Source organism: Leopardus geoffroyi, chromosome C3, assembly GCF_018350155.1.
Source record: "Leopardus geoffroyi isolate Oge1 chromosome C3, O.geoffroyi_Oge1_pat1.0, whole genome shotgun sequence".
Taxonomy (NCBI): Eukaryota; Metazoa; Chordata; class Mammalia; order Carnivora; family Felidae; genus Leopardus; species Leopardus geoffroyi.
Window position 1 is genome coordinate 147,463,075 of NC_059338.1, and position 20,240 is coordinate 147,483,314.

Sequence of the window (20,240 nt, forward strand, 5' to 3'; positions counted from 1 at the left end):
ACTAAGTTTTTGGGGAGTCAGAGGTTATATGAGGATTTTCTACTGCATGGGGTGTTGGCGTCCCTAACTGCTGTGGTGTTTGAGGGACAACTATAATTACTCTGCTCCCCAGATTGAGCGTTAATGATACTGTATTTGGGTCCTGTTGTTAAATGTTAGTATGAAATATGGTATTTAAGTTTTATATTTGTAATTCCATTTTCTACCTTTTTTTAAGTGAAAAAGAGATCTTGATTTATATATATGCGAGCCTTAATTTAAGTTGAAGTTATCCATTCTTATGTAAAATTTTAACTTTTAAGTTTTACATAGAGAAATATTTATCATCTTATACAAGTTCATTCGTTTTCTTTTCTATTATACTTGATCCATAGTTAGTATGACCTGTTTTTCTCCTTACTCTGCCTTTTCTATTTTGATTCCCTGTTTCTTTATATATTTTTTCTTTTTTCTTCCTAGTTTCTTTTTATTTCCTTCTATCTGTTTGAATATTTGCATAGGAGTCTTCTGAGTGTGTCCATATATGTGATTGGCAGATGAAATGAATGGTTTCTTTGCATTGAAGCCTGAGTCACAGGAGACAAGACAGTTCTTTCTATAACTTTCTCTACTCTCTGCTGGAGCAACCAGAATTTATGGAGTTGTGAAATGAGGAATTGCCTGCTAGATCAATTACTTCCCCACTCCTGAGGGATAAGGAGTCATCATTGCAGGAGCACTGTGGACATTAGGTGAATCCAGAAGAGTCTAGTGGGTAGTAAAGAGACCAGATTCTAATGAAACTAAACAAAAAGGACTCTTTATTAAGGCAATGGGGTTGAAGAAATAGGAATGCAGTTTAATTTACTCTCTATTGAAATTTTCTTTTAATATGTCATAATCACTTATTCTTGACAATTCTTTGTGCCTGTGTTTAGATGACTACGTCGCTATTGGAGCCGATGAGGAAGAATTAGGATCTCAAATTGAGGAAGATATCCTTTCTGTGTATATTCATGATTGTTTTTTTTTGTTTTTTTTTAAATTTTTTTTTTTTCGACGTTTATTTATTTTTGGGACAGAGAGAGACAGAGCATGAACGGGGGAGGGGCAGAGAGAGAGGGAGACACAGAATCGGAAACAGGCTCCAGGCTCCGAGCCATCAGCCCAGAGCCCGACGCGGGGCTCGAACTCACAGACCGCGAGATCGAGACCTGGCTGAAGTCGGACGCTCAACCGACTGCGCCACCCAGGCGCCCCTATTCATGATTGTTTTAAATAATCTGGTATAGATTAATTTTTTTTCTTCCTGTATAGAATTTAGAGTTTCATTTTTCAGTTTCTATCTTGATTGTATTGTTTCGCTGGGAAACAATAGGGCATGTCATTTTATTGTTGTTTTCTTGTTAATCAAAAGGAAAACATATGTGTTGATAGTATTTTTACTTCTCTGCCTTGCAAATTGAGAATATAACACCCCAGTTGAAGTCGTGCAAAAGGGTGCGCAAAACATACACACCACGTGTGAAGTAGGGTTTCATGTTTGAGGGAACTCAGCAAAGCATATGAGGTCCCCTGACTTCATCATCAGGAGGGAAGTGTGTTTGTGCTGAGCACCATTGAAAGGGCTTTGGAAGAGGGGACTTGCATGTCTAGGTGACAGTGTGACCCTGGAACTATCCATGGCCTTGTTAGATGGCATGCTGCGCTTGGGGCTTGCTTTCTGTTGAGAGGAAAAGAACCTGCTAAGCTAGCTTCTTGCTGAGCTGGGGCAAGAAGCGATCCTTTGGGGCCACCGTGAATGGGTTTCTTCCCAGTGGGTCCCAAAGGAGCTGTGTCATCAAGACTTTTAGGATCCTTTGTAGAATTCAGATTTGGGCAAGCAAAAGTTTATATAAATTCAGGCTTCTTTTTACAAGTTTTCTGAGACTGAGTACTTAAGTTACTTTTTGAAACATTTTTAATTTGTGTGCTGCTGGCATTAAACATTATGAAGAAAGTATTGTTCTTGATATAAAAGTAGGATCACTATTAGTTGCCAGTTCCGGATCAAGCAACGAGGTAGAAGCAGTGCCTTGTTAGCTTCATCTAATATTGGAAACTTGTGGAGAACTGCTTAGAAATCCCAGGTATTCTTATTTTGGTGAACTAGGGAAAAAAATACCTTACTTTTATAATTTAACCTTTTTTCCTTAACGGCCTAGTACCTATATATCAAGAAATAAGGAATACAGACATGAAATACAAAAATAGAGTACGAAGTAGGATATCAAATCTTAAAGATGCTAAGAATCCAAATTTAAGGAAAAACGTACTGTGTGGAAATATTCCTCCTGACTTATTTGCTAGGATGACAGCAGAGGTGAGTATATGTGAAAATAATGTTTCCATGCTGTGACTACATGATGCCAAGTAAAAGTCTGTCTGAATGGTGAAGTACTATATAAATACTACATTTATAATAAATCCTTATTAGCTATTCTGATATTTATGTGTGTAATGTACTAGACAAATATGTAAGGTGATTGAATCAGTTGGTATCAGTACTTCGTTGCTTACGCAACTGTCCCATGATCTTTGGTTGATTGCCTTAAATCATTGTCAAAAAGCAAAAGTGTTTTTACTTACTTTGGATTCACATGAAATTGAAGATTTGAGTATCTAGTTGCAAGCAGACTTTGTAACTTCTGAGTTATTTTCATGGTTAAACCCCATAAAACTGGTCACATCGTATCGACTATTCCTAAATTTTAGGGAATGATGGAAAAAAAATTCAGAGCTTGCTATTTATAGACATAGCTGTTCATACTCTGCAGTCTCATTATTTTATTATGCATCCAAGAGAATGAATTTGTCTCTATAGCTAATAAAAATTGTTATATTTTTTAAATTTATTTTTTAAAAAACCTCATTAAAATAACTTGAAACTTTAAATTAGAGACCAGAGTGTAATGATCGTCTATATATCCGTCACCCACGCTTCAGATATTTTCAAGAGTTTGTCACTCTTTTCACCTATCCCTTTTTTCTTTTTGCTTCTTTTCCCTTGAGACATTGTATCTTTTTAGTTTATAAACCTGGGAGAGAGAACCTTTAAAAATATAACTTTCTACATTGTCATCACTACATCCAACAAAGCTAACAATAATTCCTAATTTATATTCATATTTTCCTGATCGTACATTACTTTCTGTCAGGATCCACATCAACATATTGCCTTTAGTTTGGTTTCTAAAGATTTTGTATATATGCATTTAAATCCATAGCAGTCTCTTCTCTTACCCCTGCCCCCTTTTTTCCTTCATGACACTGACCTGTTGAAGAAACCAGTTTATTTCTTCTGTATCCCACGGTAGGAATTTTCTTTTTCTCCCTCATGATGTTATTTAAGTTTTCTGTAAACTGGAAACTAGCTCTCTAGGCTTGATTACACACAAATTCCGCTGTTTTCCCCACAAAGACTTGGCACCTGGTGATTTTTGCTCCATGTTGCACCACATCAGGAGATGCACAGCGTCTTACTGCTTTGGACTGTTAGCACGCTGAGATGGGTCCGTGGGTTTGGACGCAGACAGTCCGATGCTCCCGTTGTAAAGTTCTCCTTTGACCTTTCGTCTCGTGTGCCCGTTCACTGATGCTCCTTGCCTGAATTGGTTCTTTTATTAGGAGTTGCAAAATAGTGACTTCTAAAGTTCTGTCACTCCCTTCACATCTTTAGCTAGATTTCTTTGACAAAGAAGCACTTTCCCTTATAAGCTCAGGCACTTAGTTACTCTTTTGGGTTGGATAGGAAAGGCAGGTAAATGTGGAACTGTTGCCCTTTGGTTAGCAGTTTATCAGAATGAGGACTTGGTGCCGTAGTAATGGCCACTGTGGGCTTTTGTTTCCTTTTTTGCATCCTTGAGCTCTCCTTTTTCGGTATCATCATGGATTTGTGACATTTTCATTTACCCAGTGGGGATTGATTCTGTACAGTAATTTATTTTGATGGCTGAAGAAACTGTCCTATCCTTGGCTAATGGGAGCTCCTTCATCTTAGCCCCTCTGTCCATTTGACTCGACTGCAAGAGTCTTTGGAGGCTTCCATGCTTCTCTAGCACAAAAAGATGACCCTAGCTTATCCTGTGCATTTCTTTTTTTAAATTTTTTTCAACGTTTATTTATTTTTGGGACAGAGAGAGAGAGCATGAACGGGGGAGGGGCAGAGAGAGAGGGAGACACAGAATCGGAAACAGGCTCCAGGCTCCGAGCCATCAGCCCAGAGCCCGACGCGGGGCTCGAACTCACGGACTGCGAGATCGTGACCTGGCTGAAGTCGGACGCTTAACCGACTGCGCCACCCAGGCGCCCCTATCCTGTGCATTTCTTGACTCAAAATGGGAACCGAAGATTCCTCCAAAGGTCCCTGGTTCCTTTTTGGGGAGGGCGATGGTAGTGACCATAATCTGGATACTAGAGGTGCTCATTGCTACAGATTGTTACGTTGTTTATAAACCTTTAAACAGTAAATCTCATTTTCACATACAAACTTATAAGTATTTGAAGAAATTTTAAAAGGAAGCAAATTTATAAGTTCTATGAGGAAAAATACTAATTTTTCACTTTTAAAACTTTAGAAGTTGATTTTTGTTCTATTATTATTAAGCTAATTGAACATAAAAAGCAGTCAGGATATATATAGAAGGTGCCTATAACTGAGTGGTATTGCCATCTCCTTGACAGGAAATGGCTAGTGATGAACTCAAAGAGATGCGGAAAAACTTGACCAAAGAAGCCATCAGAGAGCATCAGATGGCCAAGACGGGTGGAACCCAGACTGACTTATTTACATGTGGCAAATGTAAAAAGAAGAATTGTACTTACACACAGGTTTGTGATTGTTTATAGATTCTTATTTTCATATTAAGAATGCTTGAAGGTATTATGCTAAGTCAGGTAAGACAGAAAGACAAATACTATGAGTCACTTATATGCAGAATCTAAAAACAAAGGAAATGGATAAACCAAAAATGTTTGAAACACTCAGATACAGAGAGCAAACTGGTGATTGTTGGAGAAGAGGGGTGGAGGGGTGCATGAAATAGGTGAAGCAGATGAAGAGGTACAAACCTCTAGGTATAAAATAAGTCACAAGGATGTAACATACAGCATGAAGAATACAGTCAGTAATGTACTAACTTTGTATAGTGACAGAGGGTCACTAGACCTATTCAGATCATTTCATAATGTACAAAAATGTCTAATCACTTGTACACCTGAAACTAATCACAAAATTGTATGTCAGTTATAATTCAATTAAAAATAACTAAATGGAATGCTTGCAACTCTTGTTTCAAAGCGAGTAGTAAAGATCATTACCAGTACTTTGATATTTCTCAAGAGGAGATGTGGTCTTTTCAGTGTAAGAATGCTCTTTTAAAAAAAATGTTTATTTTGAGAGAGAGCATGCACGTGCACTAGCAGCAGGGAGAGGCAGAGAGAGAGAGAGAGGGAAAGACAGAGAATCGCAAGCGGGCTGCATGCTCTGTGGAGCCTGACAGGGGGCTGGATCTCATGACTGTGAGATCATGACCTGAGCTGAAATCAAGAGTCAGACGCTCAACCACCTAAGCCACCCAAGCGCCCCAGAAATGCTTTCTGAATACTAACAGATTTCACTTAATTGAAAATAAGCTGATATATTTATACTTTCATGGAAATTGTTACTGTGAACGCTATATGAATTAAAGAAAATTAATAAAACACATTATAGGATTTAATAAAATGCCTATATTCTTTTTTTTTTTTTTTTTTAATTTTTTTTTTTTTTTCAACGTTTATTTATTTTCGGGACAGAGAGAGACAGAGCATGAACGGGGGAGGGGCAGAGAGAGAGGGAGACACAGAATCGGAAACAGGCTCCAGGCTCCGAGCCATCAGCCCAGAGCCTGACGCGGGGCTCGAACTCATGGACTGCGAGATCGTGACCTGGCTGAAGTCGGAAGCTTAACCGACTGCGCCACCCAGGCGCCCCTCCCATATTCTTTTTCTAAGAGTCGAGCAGTTGATTATTGGTTAGCATATAATCAGGTTATAATTCTTTTTATTTGGCAGGATCATATAATTTAAGGAAAGTTCTTTATTCTTCCTCACTTGGAGCATGGCTACTTTTAGCTTAACTGCTTTCCAGACACCGATTCCTTTTCTGCCACATATTGATGACTTTTATCTTCAAATAGAATGTGACTAACCCTTTTTGTTCTTGAACAAAAGAGCTGTGAAAAGAGCCGCATAATGATTATTTTTGTTGTATATGTGTGTGAAAATGGTTTATCAAACTATCATTAATTTCATTTGTCAAGAAGGTATTTTTGTGCTGTGTCTGTAGTCTACTAAATTCAAAGTTTTCCCGTTAGAGAATAACTTACAGTTAATGTTTCAGGGTAATAGATTTAGGGAATTGAATTTTCTGATTGACAGAAAATTAAGCTGTTAAGAAAGTAGTATTACTAAACTCTGTAAGTTACAGAAAAGATCCTTTAGTCAGTTTGTTCTTTAACTTTTAGAGGATATTCTGTTCTCAAGGTTAAAAATTCAAAAGGTACAAAAGCTTATGCGTAGAACGTTCCCTTCCCACTTACGCCTGCAGCTACTTGGTCCCACCTCCCTGGAGGTAAACCAGGATTACTCTTCAGTTGTGTGGCTTTCTGTGCGTTTTATGCGTGCATATACAAATATGAATATATTTTTGTTTTCCATTTTATTTTATTTGTGTGTGTGTGTGTGTGTGTGTGTTTTGGTTGGTTCGTTGGTTTATTTTGTAATCTCTACACCCAACGCAGGGCTCTAGCTCATGACCTTGAGATTGAGAGTCATATGCTCTTCCGACTGGGCCATTCAGGTGTCCCTGTTTTCCCATTTCGTAGAAATGTGGTAGCACACTACATAAACTTCTGTCTCTTAGTTTTTTAGCACTCCGTGTTCAGATATGCTCTACTTAACCAATCTAAAGTCCTCTACCTTTTTGAAGTCTTGCATTTAATCATAGTTATATATCTGATATTTCAGTATTTTATTCTGTGAAAGTATTACTACTGATAGTCACTAAAATACATTAACAAATGAAAATGGCTTCAGAAATATCTGAGTTTGGATTGCTGTGTTTTCTTTTAATCATGTAGACAAATCTCAGCAATGAAAATTCTATCCTCAAAATGCTGCATAGTAGGAAGTATTAAGTGTAAATAGAAAGGTATTTAAAATAGAAGCAAAAAATTCTGTCAGTAGATCTAAAACTTCCCGAGTTGTCAGAGTAACAAATATAAAAGACTTAAGTTTGACTCTTGGGTTAACATGTATCTACCAGGAGACCAAATTTTTTCCAGAGAGCAAGAACTTCCTTCTACTTTTAGGGCCCCAGTTTAGGAAGTATTTAGATATAAATACATGAGAATACTTCAGAAGGATTTTTCAAGGCATTTTTTATCTTAAAGCCTTAAGTAAACAGAATGCTATTCTTTTGAGAATGCCTCTTCTTTATCTTCCTTTGGGCTTTTGAGTTAAAAATCATGTTGATAGTTTACAGGTATTGTGAGCTGCTCATCTTTGAAGTGGTAACATACTGGGTTTCATCATCCCACATTCAATTTAAATATACGTTATTCAGAATACAGTATTTAGGTTCTTGCCTTCATCCATTTTCCTTATCTCCCCTATACTTAAACCTAAGAATAACTTCTTAAAAAAATTTTTTTTTAACGTTTATTTTATTTTTGAGACAGAGAGAGACAGCATGAATGGGGGAGGGTCAGAGAGAGGGAGACACAGAATCTGAAACAGGCTCCAGGCTCTGAGCTGTCAGCACAGAGCCCGATGCGGGGCTCGAACTCACGGACCGCAAGATCATGACCTGAGCCGAAGTTGGCCGCTTAACCGACTGAGCCTCCCAGGCGCCCCTAACTTTTTTTTTTTTTTTTTTTTTTTTTTTCAACGTTTATTTATTTTTGGGACAGAGAGAGACAGAGCATGAACGGGGGAGGGGCAGAGAGAGAGGGAGACACAGAATCGGAAACAGGCTCCAGGCTCTGAGCCATCAGCCCAGAGCCCGACGCGGGGCTCGAACTCACGGACCGCGAGATCGTGACCTGGCTGAAGTCGGACACTTAACCGACTGCGCCACCCAGGCGCCCCTAACTTTTTTTTTTTAATGTTCATTCATTTTTGAGAGAGAGCCAGATCTTGAGTGGGGGAGGGGCAGAAAAAGACAGAGACACAGAATCTGAAGCAGCACAGAGCCAGACACAGGGCTCAAACTCATGAACCGCGAGATCATGACCTGTGCCGAAGTCGGACGCTTAACCGACTGAGCCACCCAGGCACCCCACCTAAGAATAACTTCTAACTTTAATAATGTATTGTCAGCTTCATTCAGAAACGCTCACTTGAAAGAGATAATCTTCTGTCTTTGGAACCTTGGTTTCAGGAATTCTCTTAAGTGGAGAACTTCAGAAGTCTGTTATGTTGCTAAAATTTTTAAAGATCATATTAGCTTATTATTTTTTTTCCCTGAGTTCTCTTTTTAATTAAAAATTTTTAGTGGTGGTAAAATACATATAACCTAAAATTGAGCCTCTTAACCATTTTTAAGTACACAGTTGAATAGTAGTGCATTCATAATATTGTGCCAATCTCCAGGATTCTTTTTCTTTTGTAAAACTGAAACTCAATACCCATTAAAGAGTAACTGTACATTTCCCTAACTCGTGGCAACCACCAGTCTCCAAATTTGGCTACTCTAGGTAGTCAGAAGGATGAATGGAATAATGCAGTATTTGTTCTTTTCTGTCTCTGGCTTATTTCTGGTATCTATTCTAAGATAGTAATTAGAAACACAAATAAAGGTCTGTGTGCAGAGCAACATCACTAATCATCAGGGAAATGCAAATTAAAACCATATAGTATTCATAAATGGTCATCCATATTATAGCATCTATCAGAATTTCCTTCCTTTTAAAAGCTGGATAGTAATTATGGAATGTATATATCACATTTTGTTTATCCACTCATCTGCTGGTGGACATCTGCTTCCACCTTTTGGGCTATATTGTGAATAACGCTGCTATGGACTTCTGTTGTACAATACCTCTTTGACACCCTGCTTCCCATTGTTTTGAGTGTGTTAGGAGTGAGATTTCTGGATTACATGGTCATATTAGCCTTTTAAAGCAATGTAAAGTACCTATTCATAGAAAAATTGGAAAACACAGGAAAATATGAACAAGAAATTTAAAATCACCCATTAATCTGTGCTCAGAGAGAACAGTGGTCAGTATTTTGGTACCTGCAGTATTTTGTGAATTTTTTCTTACCTAGTTGCAGCCAATCATTTTAGATACAGTTGACCCTCGAGCAACACAGGTTTGAACTGCGTGAGTTCCCTTCTACACAAAGTTTTTTCAGTAAATCTATATCCAGTGTTGAAAACGTATTTTCCTTATGATTTTATTAGTCACATTTTCTTTTCTGTAGTTTGCTTTAAGAATTTAGTATATAGGGGGTGCTTGGGTGCCTCAGTTTTGTCTGACTCTTGATCTCGGCCCAGGTCATGATCTCATGGTTCATAAGATAAAGCCCCATGTGGGCTCTGGGCTGACAGCGTGGAGGCTGCTTGGGATTCTCTCTCCTGCTCTCTCTTTCCCTCCCCTGCACGTGAACACACATGTGCTCGCACTCTCTCAAAGTAAATAAACATTAAAAAAAGAATTTAGTATAGAGTATGTACAACACACAAAGTATGTGTTAATTGATAGTTTCTGTTATTGGTAAGTAAGGCTTCTGGTCACTAGTAGGTTATTAGCGGTTACGTTTTGGGGGGAGTTAGATGTGGATGTTCAACTGCATGAGGAGTTGGCAGTCTTAACCCCCACATTGTTTAAGGGAGGAATGTACTTCTTTTCACTTAGCTACTATAAAACGTAAGCCTTTTCCTTTAATTATTTGAAAAAAAAAAACAAAACAAAACCTGGGTAAACATCTTAATAGCTATATAATGTTCCATCAGATAGGAATGCTCTTATTATTTCCCTGTTGGATATTTAACGTGTTTCTAGTGTTTGTGCTGTTGTAAAATTACACTCTTCAAACATTCCTGTATGCAAATTTCCAACCCCCCAACTTTATGAGGAATTGGCATATAATTTTATGTATTTAAAGTGTACAATGTGATGATCTTATACACATATACTTTGTGGAATTATGACCAAGATCAAGATAATTAACATATTCATTACCTAGTCCACTCTTCCTTCCCTCCTCCCTCCTTCCCTCCCTCCGTCTTTCCCTCCTTCCTTTCCTCTCCTCTCCTCTCCTCTCCTCTTCTTTTCTTCCTTCCTTCCTTCCTTCCTTCCTTCCTTCCTTCCTTCCTTCCAGTGAGAATGCTTAAGATCTACTCTAACTATAGTCACCGTGCTGTACATTAGATCCTCAGAAACTTACGTTTTATAACTGAAATTTATACCCCTTGACCTATATCGCTCCATTTCCCTCTTCTCCCAGCTCTTGGCAACCACCTTCTATTTTCCGTTCCTATGAAATCATTTTTTCTTTTTTAAGATGCCACATATAAGTGATACCATACAGTATTTCTCTTTCTCTGTCTGGTGTATTTTATTTAGCATGCCTTCCAGGTCCATCTGTGTTGTCTCAAATGGCAGGATTTCCTTTTTAATGGCTGAATAATATTCCATTGTGTATATATATGCCACCTTTCTTTATCCATTCTTCCATTGAAGGACATTTAGGTTGTTTTCATAGCTTGGCTATTGTAAATAGTACTGTAGTGAACGTGGGTGTGTAGATACCTCTTTGAGATACATATTTCATTTCCTTTGGATATATACATAGAATGGGATTGCTGGATCATGTGGTAGGGTTTTTCTTTTCTTTTTTCTTTTTTTTAAAGTCAAGTCTACCCCTAATGTAGTGCTTGATCTCACAACCCTGAGATCAAGAGTTGCATGCTCTACCAACTGAGCCAGCCAGACACTCCTACAGTAGTTGAAGTTTTAATATTTTGAGGAACTGCCATCCTGTTTTCCGTAATGGTTGTACCAGTTTACATTTCTACCAACAGGGATCCCTTTTTCTCTACATCCTTTTTTTTTTTTTTTAAATATTTATTTATTTTTGAGACAGAGACAGAGCATGAATGGGGGAGGGTCAGAAGGAGAGGGAGACACAGAATCCGAAGCAGGCTCCAGGCTCTGAGCCGTCAGCACAGAGCCCGATGCAGGGCTCGAACTCACGGACTGTGAGATCATGGCCTGAGCCAAAGTCGGACGCTCAACCGACTGAGCCACCCAGGCGCCCCAGTCTTTTTTTTTTTTTTTTTTTTTAATGTTTGTTTATTTTTGAGACAGAGACAGAGCATGAGCAGGGGAGGGGCAGAGAGAGAGGGAGACACAGAATCCGAAGCAGGCTCCAGGCTCTGAGCTGTCAGCACAGAGCCAGACGTGGGGCTCGAACTCCTCAACTGATGAGATCATGACCTGAGCCGAAGTCAGATGCTCAACTGAGTGAGCCACCCAGGCACCCCAGTCTTTTTGATATTAGCCATTCTAAATGGCTGAAGTGACATAAAGTGATGTATCCTTGTGGTTTTAATTTGTATTTCCCTAATGATTAGTGATGTTGATCTGTACACAGGTCTTTATTTGTGTTTCTAGTTACTATCTTAGGTCAGATACCAAGTTCTTAGGTCATAGAGAGTGGATATTTAAGGCTCTTACCTTGTTGCTGCCTCACTTTTAGAAAGGTGGTGGCAGTTTATATTTTTTAGAATGAAACATTTATAATTTTTACATCTCTGCTAATTTATAAGAGAAAACTGATGTATCTTTTAAGTGATGATGAAATTTTTCTATATTAGGATTTATGAAAAATATAATGTGTGACTTAGATGATTTCCACTTATCTGGGAGAAATTAAACATGAAAAGACAAATAGGGAATGATTTAGAAAAATGGAAGTTTTGAAATATGTATCCTTTTGGCATTTATTTCGCTTACCTGAACTTGTTTCAGGCTCTTAAACATTTTGTTGTGGTACTATTGTGGTTATTGTATCTCCTAATATAGAATGTTCTTATTGAGATTGGACTTCTTACAGTATTGTAAAAAGTAATATTTTTCGCTTGATTTTGCTGTAGGTACAAACTCGTAGTGCTGATGAACCAATGACAACATTTGTTGTCTGCAATGAATGTGGAAATCGATGGAAGGTATGGCACTTTCTTATATTCATATTTTACCCATTTATAATAGATTTTTTCACATCGTTTTATTAGACTACCTAGCTATCTAGATATATATACATACGCTCATGCTGTTTAGTGTTATGCAAGTCAATGACGAACTATTTGTAAAGGAATATACTATACTGTACTCTTAGAAATTAAGAATGTTCATTTTCCTGCCTGCGTATTGTTTTGGTGCAGGAATAACAGGATTGAATCTTAAATGTGCAATTACTGTGTCATAGTCCTGTGTATACTATATTCATTCAGTTGCTTCCACCGTTGTACTTCCAGAAAATCTGTACATGAGTATTACCTGTGCTCATGGATTTGTGATTCTGGGAAGATTACTTTACCTTGTTGAAATCCATTTGCCCGATGGTTTTAGTGTTTATTTTAAGAATTAACAGATGAGCACTGCCATGGTTTTGGTAGGCTTTTCACTGAGCCTTCTTATCACCTAGATACTCCTGAATTAGCCCCACATAGGCAAGCTTATGTTTAAGTGATCCCTTCTTGAGTGATTTTTGTGAGCCACCGAAATGTAATTTAAACGTGAGAGAAGATTTACACATCACTTCGGAGACCATTTTTATTGTTAATAGAGATAAGGATGTTCAGTTTGTTTGGTTGGAGAGCTCACCTGGTAGGAGTATAGTCTTTGGAGCTAAACAAGTTTTGAACTCCTTTGTTGCTTATCTTTTTAGTGTATTGTAATTTTACGTCCTGTTAAGTGTAAGTAATATCTACATCATAGGCTGTGGTGAAGAGTACAGATAATATATTTAAAGTGCCTGATAATTGTTGGCATTCCAAAAATGCTGGTTGTATTTATTAGTTTTTGAGAAAGCTTGTTGGATGCTTTTTTTTTTTTAAAGCTATACTTAGCTTTAGACCTTTTGCTCTAATGCTTAAATTATTCACGTAAGTTAAAGCATTTCCTGAAAATCAGAGGTGAATTAAAAGTAGACAGGTGGGAGTATTCTCCACAAATATGGTATAGGATTTGGGCCCTAGACATTATTTTAGGGGGTGAAGTTTTTTACATTGGTTGAAGAGAGGGACATTCATTATTTTCAGTCCTGCTGAGCAAGTCTGGCTTTTCCAGATAGCTCTTTGATTTACTTTGCATAATGGATGATGATGATGATGGTTACTGTTACTGTGCACACTGCAGCGTGTTTTGAATACAGGCTGCGTGCAACATAGCTGTGACATAGTGCCTGCTGGATTCTAGGAGAGCTCAATTTCGTGTAGAGCGGAGATGCATAGATAGGGGGGCTTACTCTAGAAGTGGAAGTTTGAAATGAATTTTTGTTTTGGAATTATTTTTTGAACATAAAACATTAAGGGCACTTAATAAAAAATATTTTATACTATGTCTTCAGTTATATATTCCTACTGATTCTAAGTTGGAAAAGTCAAACACATAGGATAGGTGACTATTCATGTCTGAGAAATATAGCATCTTTTTCAAAAATACCTCTTTCTTCAGCAGTGTAAGGTGTGTACTGTGTTAAATGGGGGTGGGGTATACACTCCATTGTCTGTATTTAAAGGTCTCATGAAATACTTCTCTTTTTTTTTTGTTTTTTTTTTGGCAGTTCTGTTGAGTTGGAAGAAATGGCAAAATGCCTGGACCATTAAATGGATTTTCTAATTAGCTTTAAAACTAGGCCATCTAGTTTTCCTGCAAATCAGATTTTTAACGTAACATACATCCCTCGGGTTAGTCTTGGTTTTTGACATAGCATTCCTTCCTTAAATGCCTTCTGTAGTATCAGATCATTAGGGAGACCACATAATAATTATATGGTATCTGTTTCAAAACATTTTTTTTTTCATTTTTGTAGTAAGTTGATATTAAACTTTTGGCAGTTTATTTTTACCTTTTTTTTTCCTTTTAAAAGGAAAACGTACCTTAACTTTTTTACAGTCCAAAACATGCACTGTAGAAATGTTATTCTTCTCAGTTAATACATAAATGGAAATTGCGTTTTTTTCCCCATATTGGCACATACCTGCAAATAGCAAAGGAGAAGAAGAGGTAATATAAGTTTATCAGATGTGTGTGTATTCAGATAATACTTGACCAGCTTATCTAAATTGTACATAATATTTGAACTAGCCTATGAGATTGAACTTAATTATTATGTTCACAAGTCTGGGATAATTAGATATTATTTTGCATTTGTAACTAACCGTGATAATCATTTCTTGTAATTTCTTGTACATGTTTATGACTTGTTCTTAATAGATTTTACTTTTGGAAACATGACTTGACTTTGTTGAAATCAGTTTGGTTTTGTTGTTTATTTACCTGTTTGACTTTGTAGTGTATTTTGGTTTTGCGGAACACTGTTGTAGTTGAGTAGGTTTTTCAAAAATCCCAGCAAAGGCAAAGAATGAAATCTTCTGACCATTTTCCCCTCATAGGAAGACATACCTGGGAAGAAAATGTTAGTGTTTTAGTGCAGTATAGTTACTGTAAACAGTTTATGACTTGATTTTGATTTGGAAATCTTTACTGACCAAGGATTAAGTTTAAGGACTATATATATAAATCATTAAAGCTGTGGTCTTTCCATATGGAGGTTGATAGAAAACACTTTTGTCCTGAGTCCAATTTCTCGACTCTTTTTCTGTCACACAATGAATGAGGTTGTTCAACAAACTGAATATATGGGCTGTAATGCAACTGGTTTTACAGTACAGATCTTAGAATTAAATTTTTTGTAAGTGCGTTCCATTTGTTTTGTTAGGAATAAGCAAAAATGATTTTCACATAGATTCCTTAGGGTACACTTGCTCTAGCACATCTGAGAGGCCACTTTTACAAAGCCCCCATTTTTATCATGCTAAATCGATATTCTATCAGACTCCTGTAGAAAGACTTCAGTATATGCTTTGCACTCCCCTTTGCTCCCTTTTCCCACTTTTTAAATGCAAATCAATTTGATGTAACACAGAAGACAACATTAAAGGTCCATGTTAGGGCCCCATGTGTGAGCATTGACCCACTGGTACTGTCCTATCTCTGCTTTGTCAGTTCTCAGATTAACCTTTATCACTTGAAAAATAAAGTGCATTTTTGGAAGACTAAAACTAAAATAGTACCACTTTTAAATTAAGTGATCCATTTTTAAATTTGTAATCCAATAAAGTTTCTTGTTATTAAACATGTATCACATTTTGTCATTTTATTTAGACACGGACACTTGCTCTACCTCTGGTCTCAAAATTTCTCTCCCGATTCCTAAAGTGTTTTTAAAGGATGGTTTTAATTAAGTGATGCCTGCCCAGTTTTAAGTGAAAACTAGTGTTGAGCTGTAGTACAGAGCATGCTTTTCTCTTCTCTTTTCCTGGACTCCTGGGGAGGGAGGCGGGAGCGGTTCCAAGTAGAGCACGCAAGCATAGGCCGCGTGTGCACTTGGCGTGATCTGAGAGACCGAGACTAGTGAAGAATACTAGCCAGTGGTAAAGTCCTAGGAAGGAAATGTTATCACAGGTAATACTCAATAATATTTATTTCCAGGACAAAGTAATTGTGTTAAATGAATACACATAAGAATTAGATTCGACCTATGTAGTAGGAATTAATGAAGAACCATCCTAGGAAGGCAGAAAATAACCACCTTGGTTTTCTTGCTCAGAGGTGATTATAAGCATTGGTTAACCAGTATTGCTAAGTCATGGCAAAAGTTCTGAAACATTTATGTACACCCAAACATCGAAATCTGTTTATATCTTAAAAATGGGAAAATAAGTTTAAAGTACTAAGATAGCAAAAGAAATAACAGATTATACTTTGAATTCTTATAGGTGCACAGTGATCGTCCTTAGAGGTCAAAGTTTAAATTGAGGGTTTGAATTTACTTCTCAAAATGAAAACTACAGTTAAAATGTTGGGCTTTAAAGAGTTTTAATCCTAACTCTCCTCCTTCCATACCATCCCTCCCCCCCCCCGCCCACACACACACACACTCATTTAGCTGTAGAAAATTAGCCCTTTAAGAAGAGATATCCCACTGGGAACTGTGATGTGAATAATCACTGGTGTAAAAATCCACATATTTTTGTCAGTTTCAAAACTAAGAAAAGTACCAACATCGAAGATGCTGCTTCACAGTGAATAGTCCGGCTCTGTGCCAACAGCTCGGAGCCTGGAGCCTGCTTCAAAATCCGGGTCTCCTTTCTGTCCCTGCCCTTTTCCTTCTCTGTCAAAAATAAATAAGTAAACATTAAAAAAAAGAACACAGTTACTGGTTGACAGTTTCCTAGGTAATAATGGAAACATTATGTTGGAGAAAGGTGAAGTCAGTTGAAGTCAGTCAAAAGTAGTAAGAGCTGTGTATTGGAAAAATCTCATGTGGCTCTCCTAGATAACCGACAGCTGTGACTTCCGAAGATGGAGTTGGAAAGTTTCTATGAGACACTTGTTCCCTGCTGTATCTTTAACACCTAGAATACTTGTCACATAGTAGATGCTCATGTGATAGTTTTTCTTGGTTATATTTGTGTATTCCATTTGTTCTTGACCACATAGGGAGCTGAGATGTAAAGTGTGTTCCACATGTTGAGGACCCGTGGAAGCTGGTTAGATAACCACCGGTTGGCAGAAGTTTGGACTCCCGACCGACTGACTGACTGATTGATTGCGAGAGCAAGTGGGCGAGGGGCAGAGAGAGGGAGACTGAGGATCTGAAGCTGGCTCTGTGCTGAAGGCAGTGAGCCTGACGGTGAACCGCAAGATCATGACCTGAGCTGAAGTCAGATGCTTAACCGACTGAGCCACCCAGGCACCCCTAGACTCCCAGCTTTAATTTTTTTTTTTTTTAATGTTTATTTTTGAGAGCGACAGACACAGAATGCGAGTGGGTTAGGGGCAGAGAGAGGGAGACACAGAATCTGAAGCAGGCTCCAGGCTCCAGGCTCCAGGCTCCAAGCTGTCAGCACAGAGCCCGACGCGGGGGTCGAACTCACGAGCTGTGCTGTAAGATCATGACCTGAACCGAAGTCGGACGCCCAACCGACAGCCACCCAGGCGCCCCTAGACTCCCAACTTTAAAGGAAGAAATGTAATGAGTCAGAGTCTTGGGAGTTCTCTTTTGGTACCTTAATTCTGCAAAGTGATGCAACAGTTTTATCATTAATGGAAACAAGCTTTTTTCAAATTGACTTGTGTACTCTGTACTTGTTTACCCAACTGGTGGATGGAAAATGAAAGCACAGGTGACTGCCTCAAATGACTTGCTCTGATTCCTCTCCCTGGGTGCTATAAAAAGACAGCCAATTAGTATTATTATTTTTTCCCTTAATGGCCTTGGCTACAAAGATAGCAACATTTGATATGTGATCTGCCATATGGTCAGTTAAATTAGCCCAGGCGTTTCCAAAATTGGAGAACTGAGCTACTTTGAAATAAAAAGGTTCCTTTTTTTTTTTTTTTTTTTTTAAACCCTTAAACGTGGTTTATGGTATATATCCAAATCATTTTTATAATAATGCCATTTGAAGGTATAGCTGATGTAAAATAAAAAAGCAGGAACCGTGAGAGGCCTGGAATGGAATGCCCTAGCTACCCCTGTCGTCTTTTTGGCACTAGTGCCCCAACATCTTGTCCGAGCCTCTTAGCCTTCTTCCTTCCGTGTGACCCTGGGGGTCAGCCGCAGTGTTCCCCTCCACCCCACACTCCTTCCCTGAGCCTGCTGTCTGAAAGGTGGGAGAAACACCGTTTCTACTGGGATAGCTAAACGAGCAGGAACTGTGTCTAGGGCTTCGCTCTGCCATTTTGCCTACGATACGCACAGTGTCTCTGTGTGATGAAACCGAGGGGAGTTGAGATGGAGAGATGGTGTGGATAACACTGTGTGTCTGGATCCAATCCCGGGGAAGCAAGAACTACCCTGGACTTCTCCTCAGGAAAGCCATTCAATTTCCTTTGTGTTTTAGCCAGTTTGATCTGCATTTCTCTAACAAGCAACTGAACAAAAGTTTTTTGGGCGCCTGGGTGGCTCAGTGGGTTAAGTGTCCGACCCTTGATCTCGACTCAGGTCAAGATCTCACAGGTTTAAAGTTTAACTTCTCAGCTAATGGATATGTATATTCAGAATGATAGATATTTCCAGATTGCTTTCCAAAAAGTCAAACTAGTTTACCTACCCGTCAACAGGATAGAAAGGCCCATTTCCTGACACGTTTGCTAATAGTGGATCCTAGCAAACCTTTGGTTTTGGCAAATCTAGAGGGGAAATAGTAACCACTATCCTCTCGTTTGAATTTGAATTTGGTGTAATCTTTTTGTCTTTATGACCATCGTTTTTAATCTTTTTAAATAATTTTTTAACGTTTATTTATTATTGATAGAAAGAGACAGAGCGTGAGCAGGGGAGGGACAGAGAGAGAGGGAGACACAGAACCCAAATCAGGCTCCGGGCTCCGAGCTGTCAGCACAGAGCCCGACGCGGGGCTTGAACTCACAAACCGTGAGATCACGACCTGAGCCGAAGTCGGACGCTTAACCGACTGAGCCACCCAGGCTATAATGTTCTTTTTTTAAAAAGCTCTTATCTTTAAACCGTCCCGGAATTTTTATTTATATATCAGTTTTTTCCAAATGGAGCGCCATCCACCCCAACAAACTCTTCAAAGTTTACTTAAGAATATTCAAAAACCTTGGAATTGCATTGAATTTGAAGGATACTTTTGGAGTGGCTTCCGGATTCTTTCGTACACATAGATGTCACTACCCGTTTACTCACTGGATTAGTAGGTAGTAGTTGTGAGTTCCATAGCCACATGGGCTGTGATGGTCTCTTTCTGAGATGTGACACATTGTGAAACAAATTTGGAATGGAATGTTTTTTTCTTAATTATGGGAAATTCTGTTTTCATGGTATAACTCTCCAGTTCTACATTTATCAAATACTGTTCCTAATTAGGTTATATATATAATGAGCGATAAGGTTTATTTCCAATGCCACTGGAGCTTACGGTCTAATGGGACAGATTGGTAATCATGATTTGTAGACTCAGGTAAGTATCCGTATAGGAAAATCCTGGAATCCTAAAGAATGGCACCCAGCACAATGGAAGTATGAATCAGGAGGTCAGGTAAGGCTTCTTGGAGGCAGTCGTGTGTGGGTAAATCTTAAAGGAATGACTGGAGTGAGCTGACTGAAGGGTGGCGTTGTAGAGAGGGGTACGAGTAGCGGAGAGTATGAACGGTGTGAGTGGTTATGAAGGTAAGAAGTGCCTTGTCTATAAGCATATATTCTAGGATCTAAACCTGTGTGGGGTTGGCTAGGGAGCCGTAGCCCGACTATAGAGGCCCTTGCTTGTACGCTGTAATGAGAATTTGGTATTTGTACTCTGGGCAATCCGGAGTTACTAAAGATTCTAAGGAGTAGGGGGAGGGTGTTGGGCAGATTTGCGTGTAAGAAAGATGTGGCATTTTGGAAGGTGGATTTGAAAGGCTGAGATTGGGGCAGGGAGACCAGTTAGGGGGCTCTTGGCAATGATGATGGCAGGTGTGAGATCAAGGGGATGGGAAGAAGGAAGAAGAGACACACGAGAAATATTGAGTAAAGATGAGCCGGGCTTGGCGATTGTGTTTGCGAGGAGAAAGCAGGGAAAAGTTAGCACCTGGATAGGAGCGTAGGTGACTGGCTGGGTGATCGGGGAGGGGCTTGGAGGTGGGGGGCCAGTGGGATGAGAAGTCAGAATCTGGATGAGTTTCAGTCCTCTGGGATATACGAGGGGAGGGGTCCGGCCGGCAGCTGATTGTGACGTGCTGGAGGAAATCTACACCGGGTCCTAATTTGGGAGCCATGAGCATGTTGGCAGTAATTGAAACAACGAGAAGGGGGTAGAAGAACCAGGGGACCCCTACAGATTAGGAAGGAAAGTAGTAAGCCAGAGCCTAAACCTCACATGTAACCCTTCTTATTTAATCGGACGTTCCCAAATACTGACGTGAAAAAAAAAGAGA

General features: G+C 38.8%; 1 protein-coding gene across 1 annotated transcript in view; it reads left to right on the top strand.

Annotated features, from left to right (window-relative positions):
* Positions 1-15,435, top strand: part of TCEA1 (transcription elongation factor A1) — a 43,794-nt gene extending 28,359 nt beyond the window's left edge. Inside the window, exons 6-10 of the mRNA XM_045455314.1 lie at positions 918-974; positions 2,187-2,341; positions 4,702-4,848; positions 12,164-12,235; positions 13,855-15,435. Of these exons, the coding sequence (XP_045311270.1) occupies positions 918-974; positions 2,187-2,341; positions 4,702-4,848; positions 12,164-12,235; positions 13,855-13,863 (440 nt within the window). The 3' untranslated portion in view covers positions 13,864-15,435. The remainder of the gene's footprint in view (positions 1-917; positions 975-2,186; positions 2,342-4,701; positions 4,849-12,163; positions 12,236-13,854) is intronic.
* Positions 15,436-20,240: the final 4,805 nt, after the last annotated feature.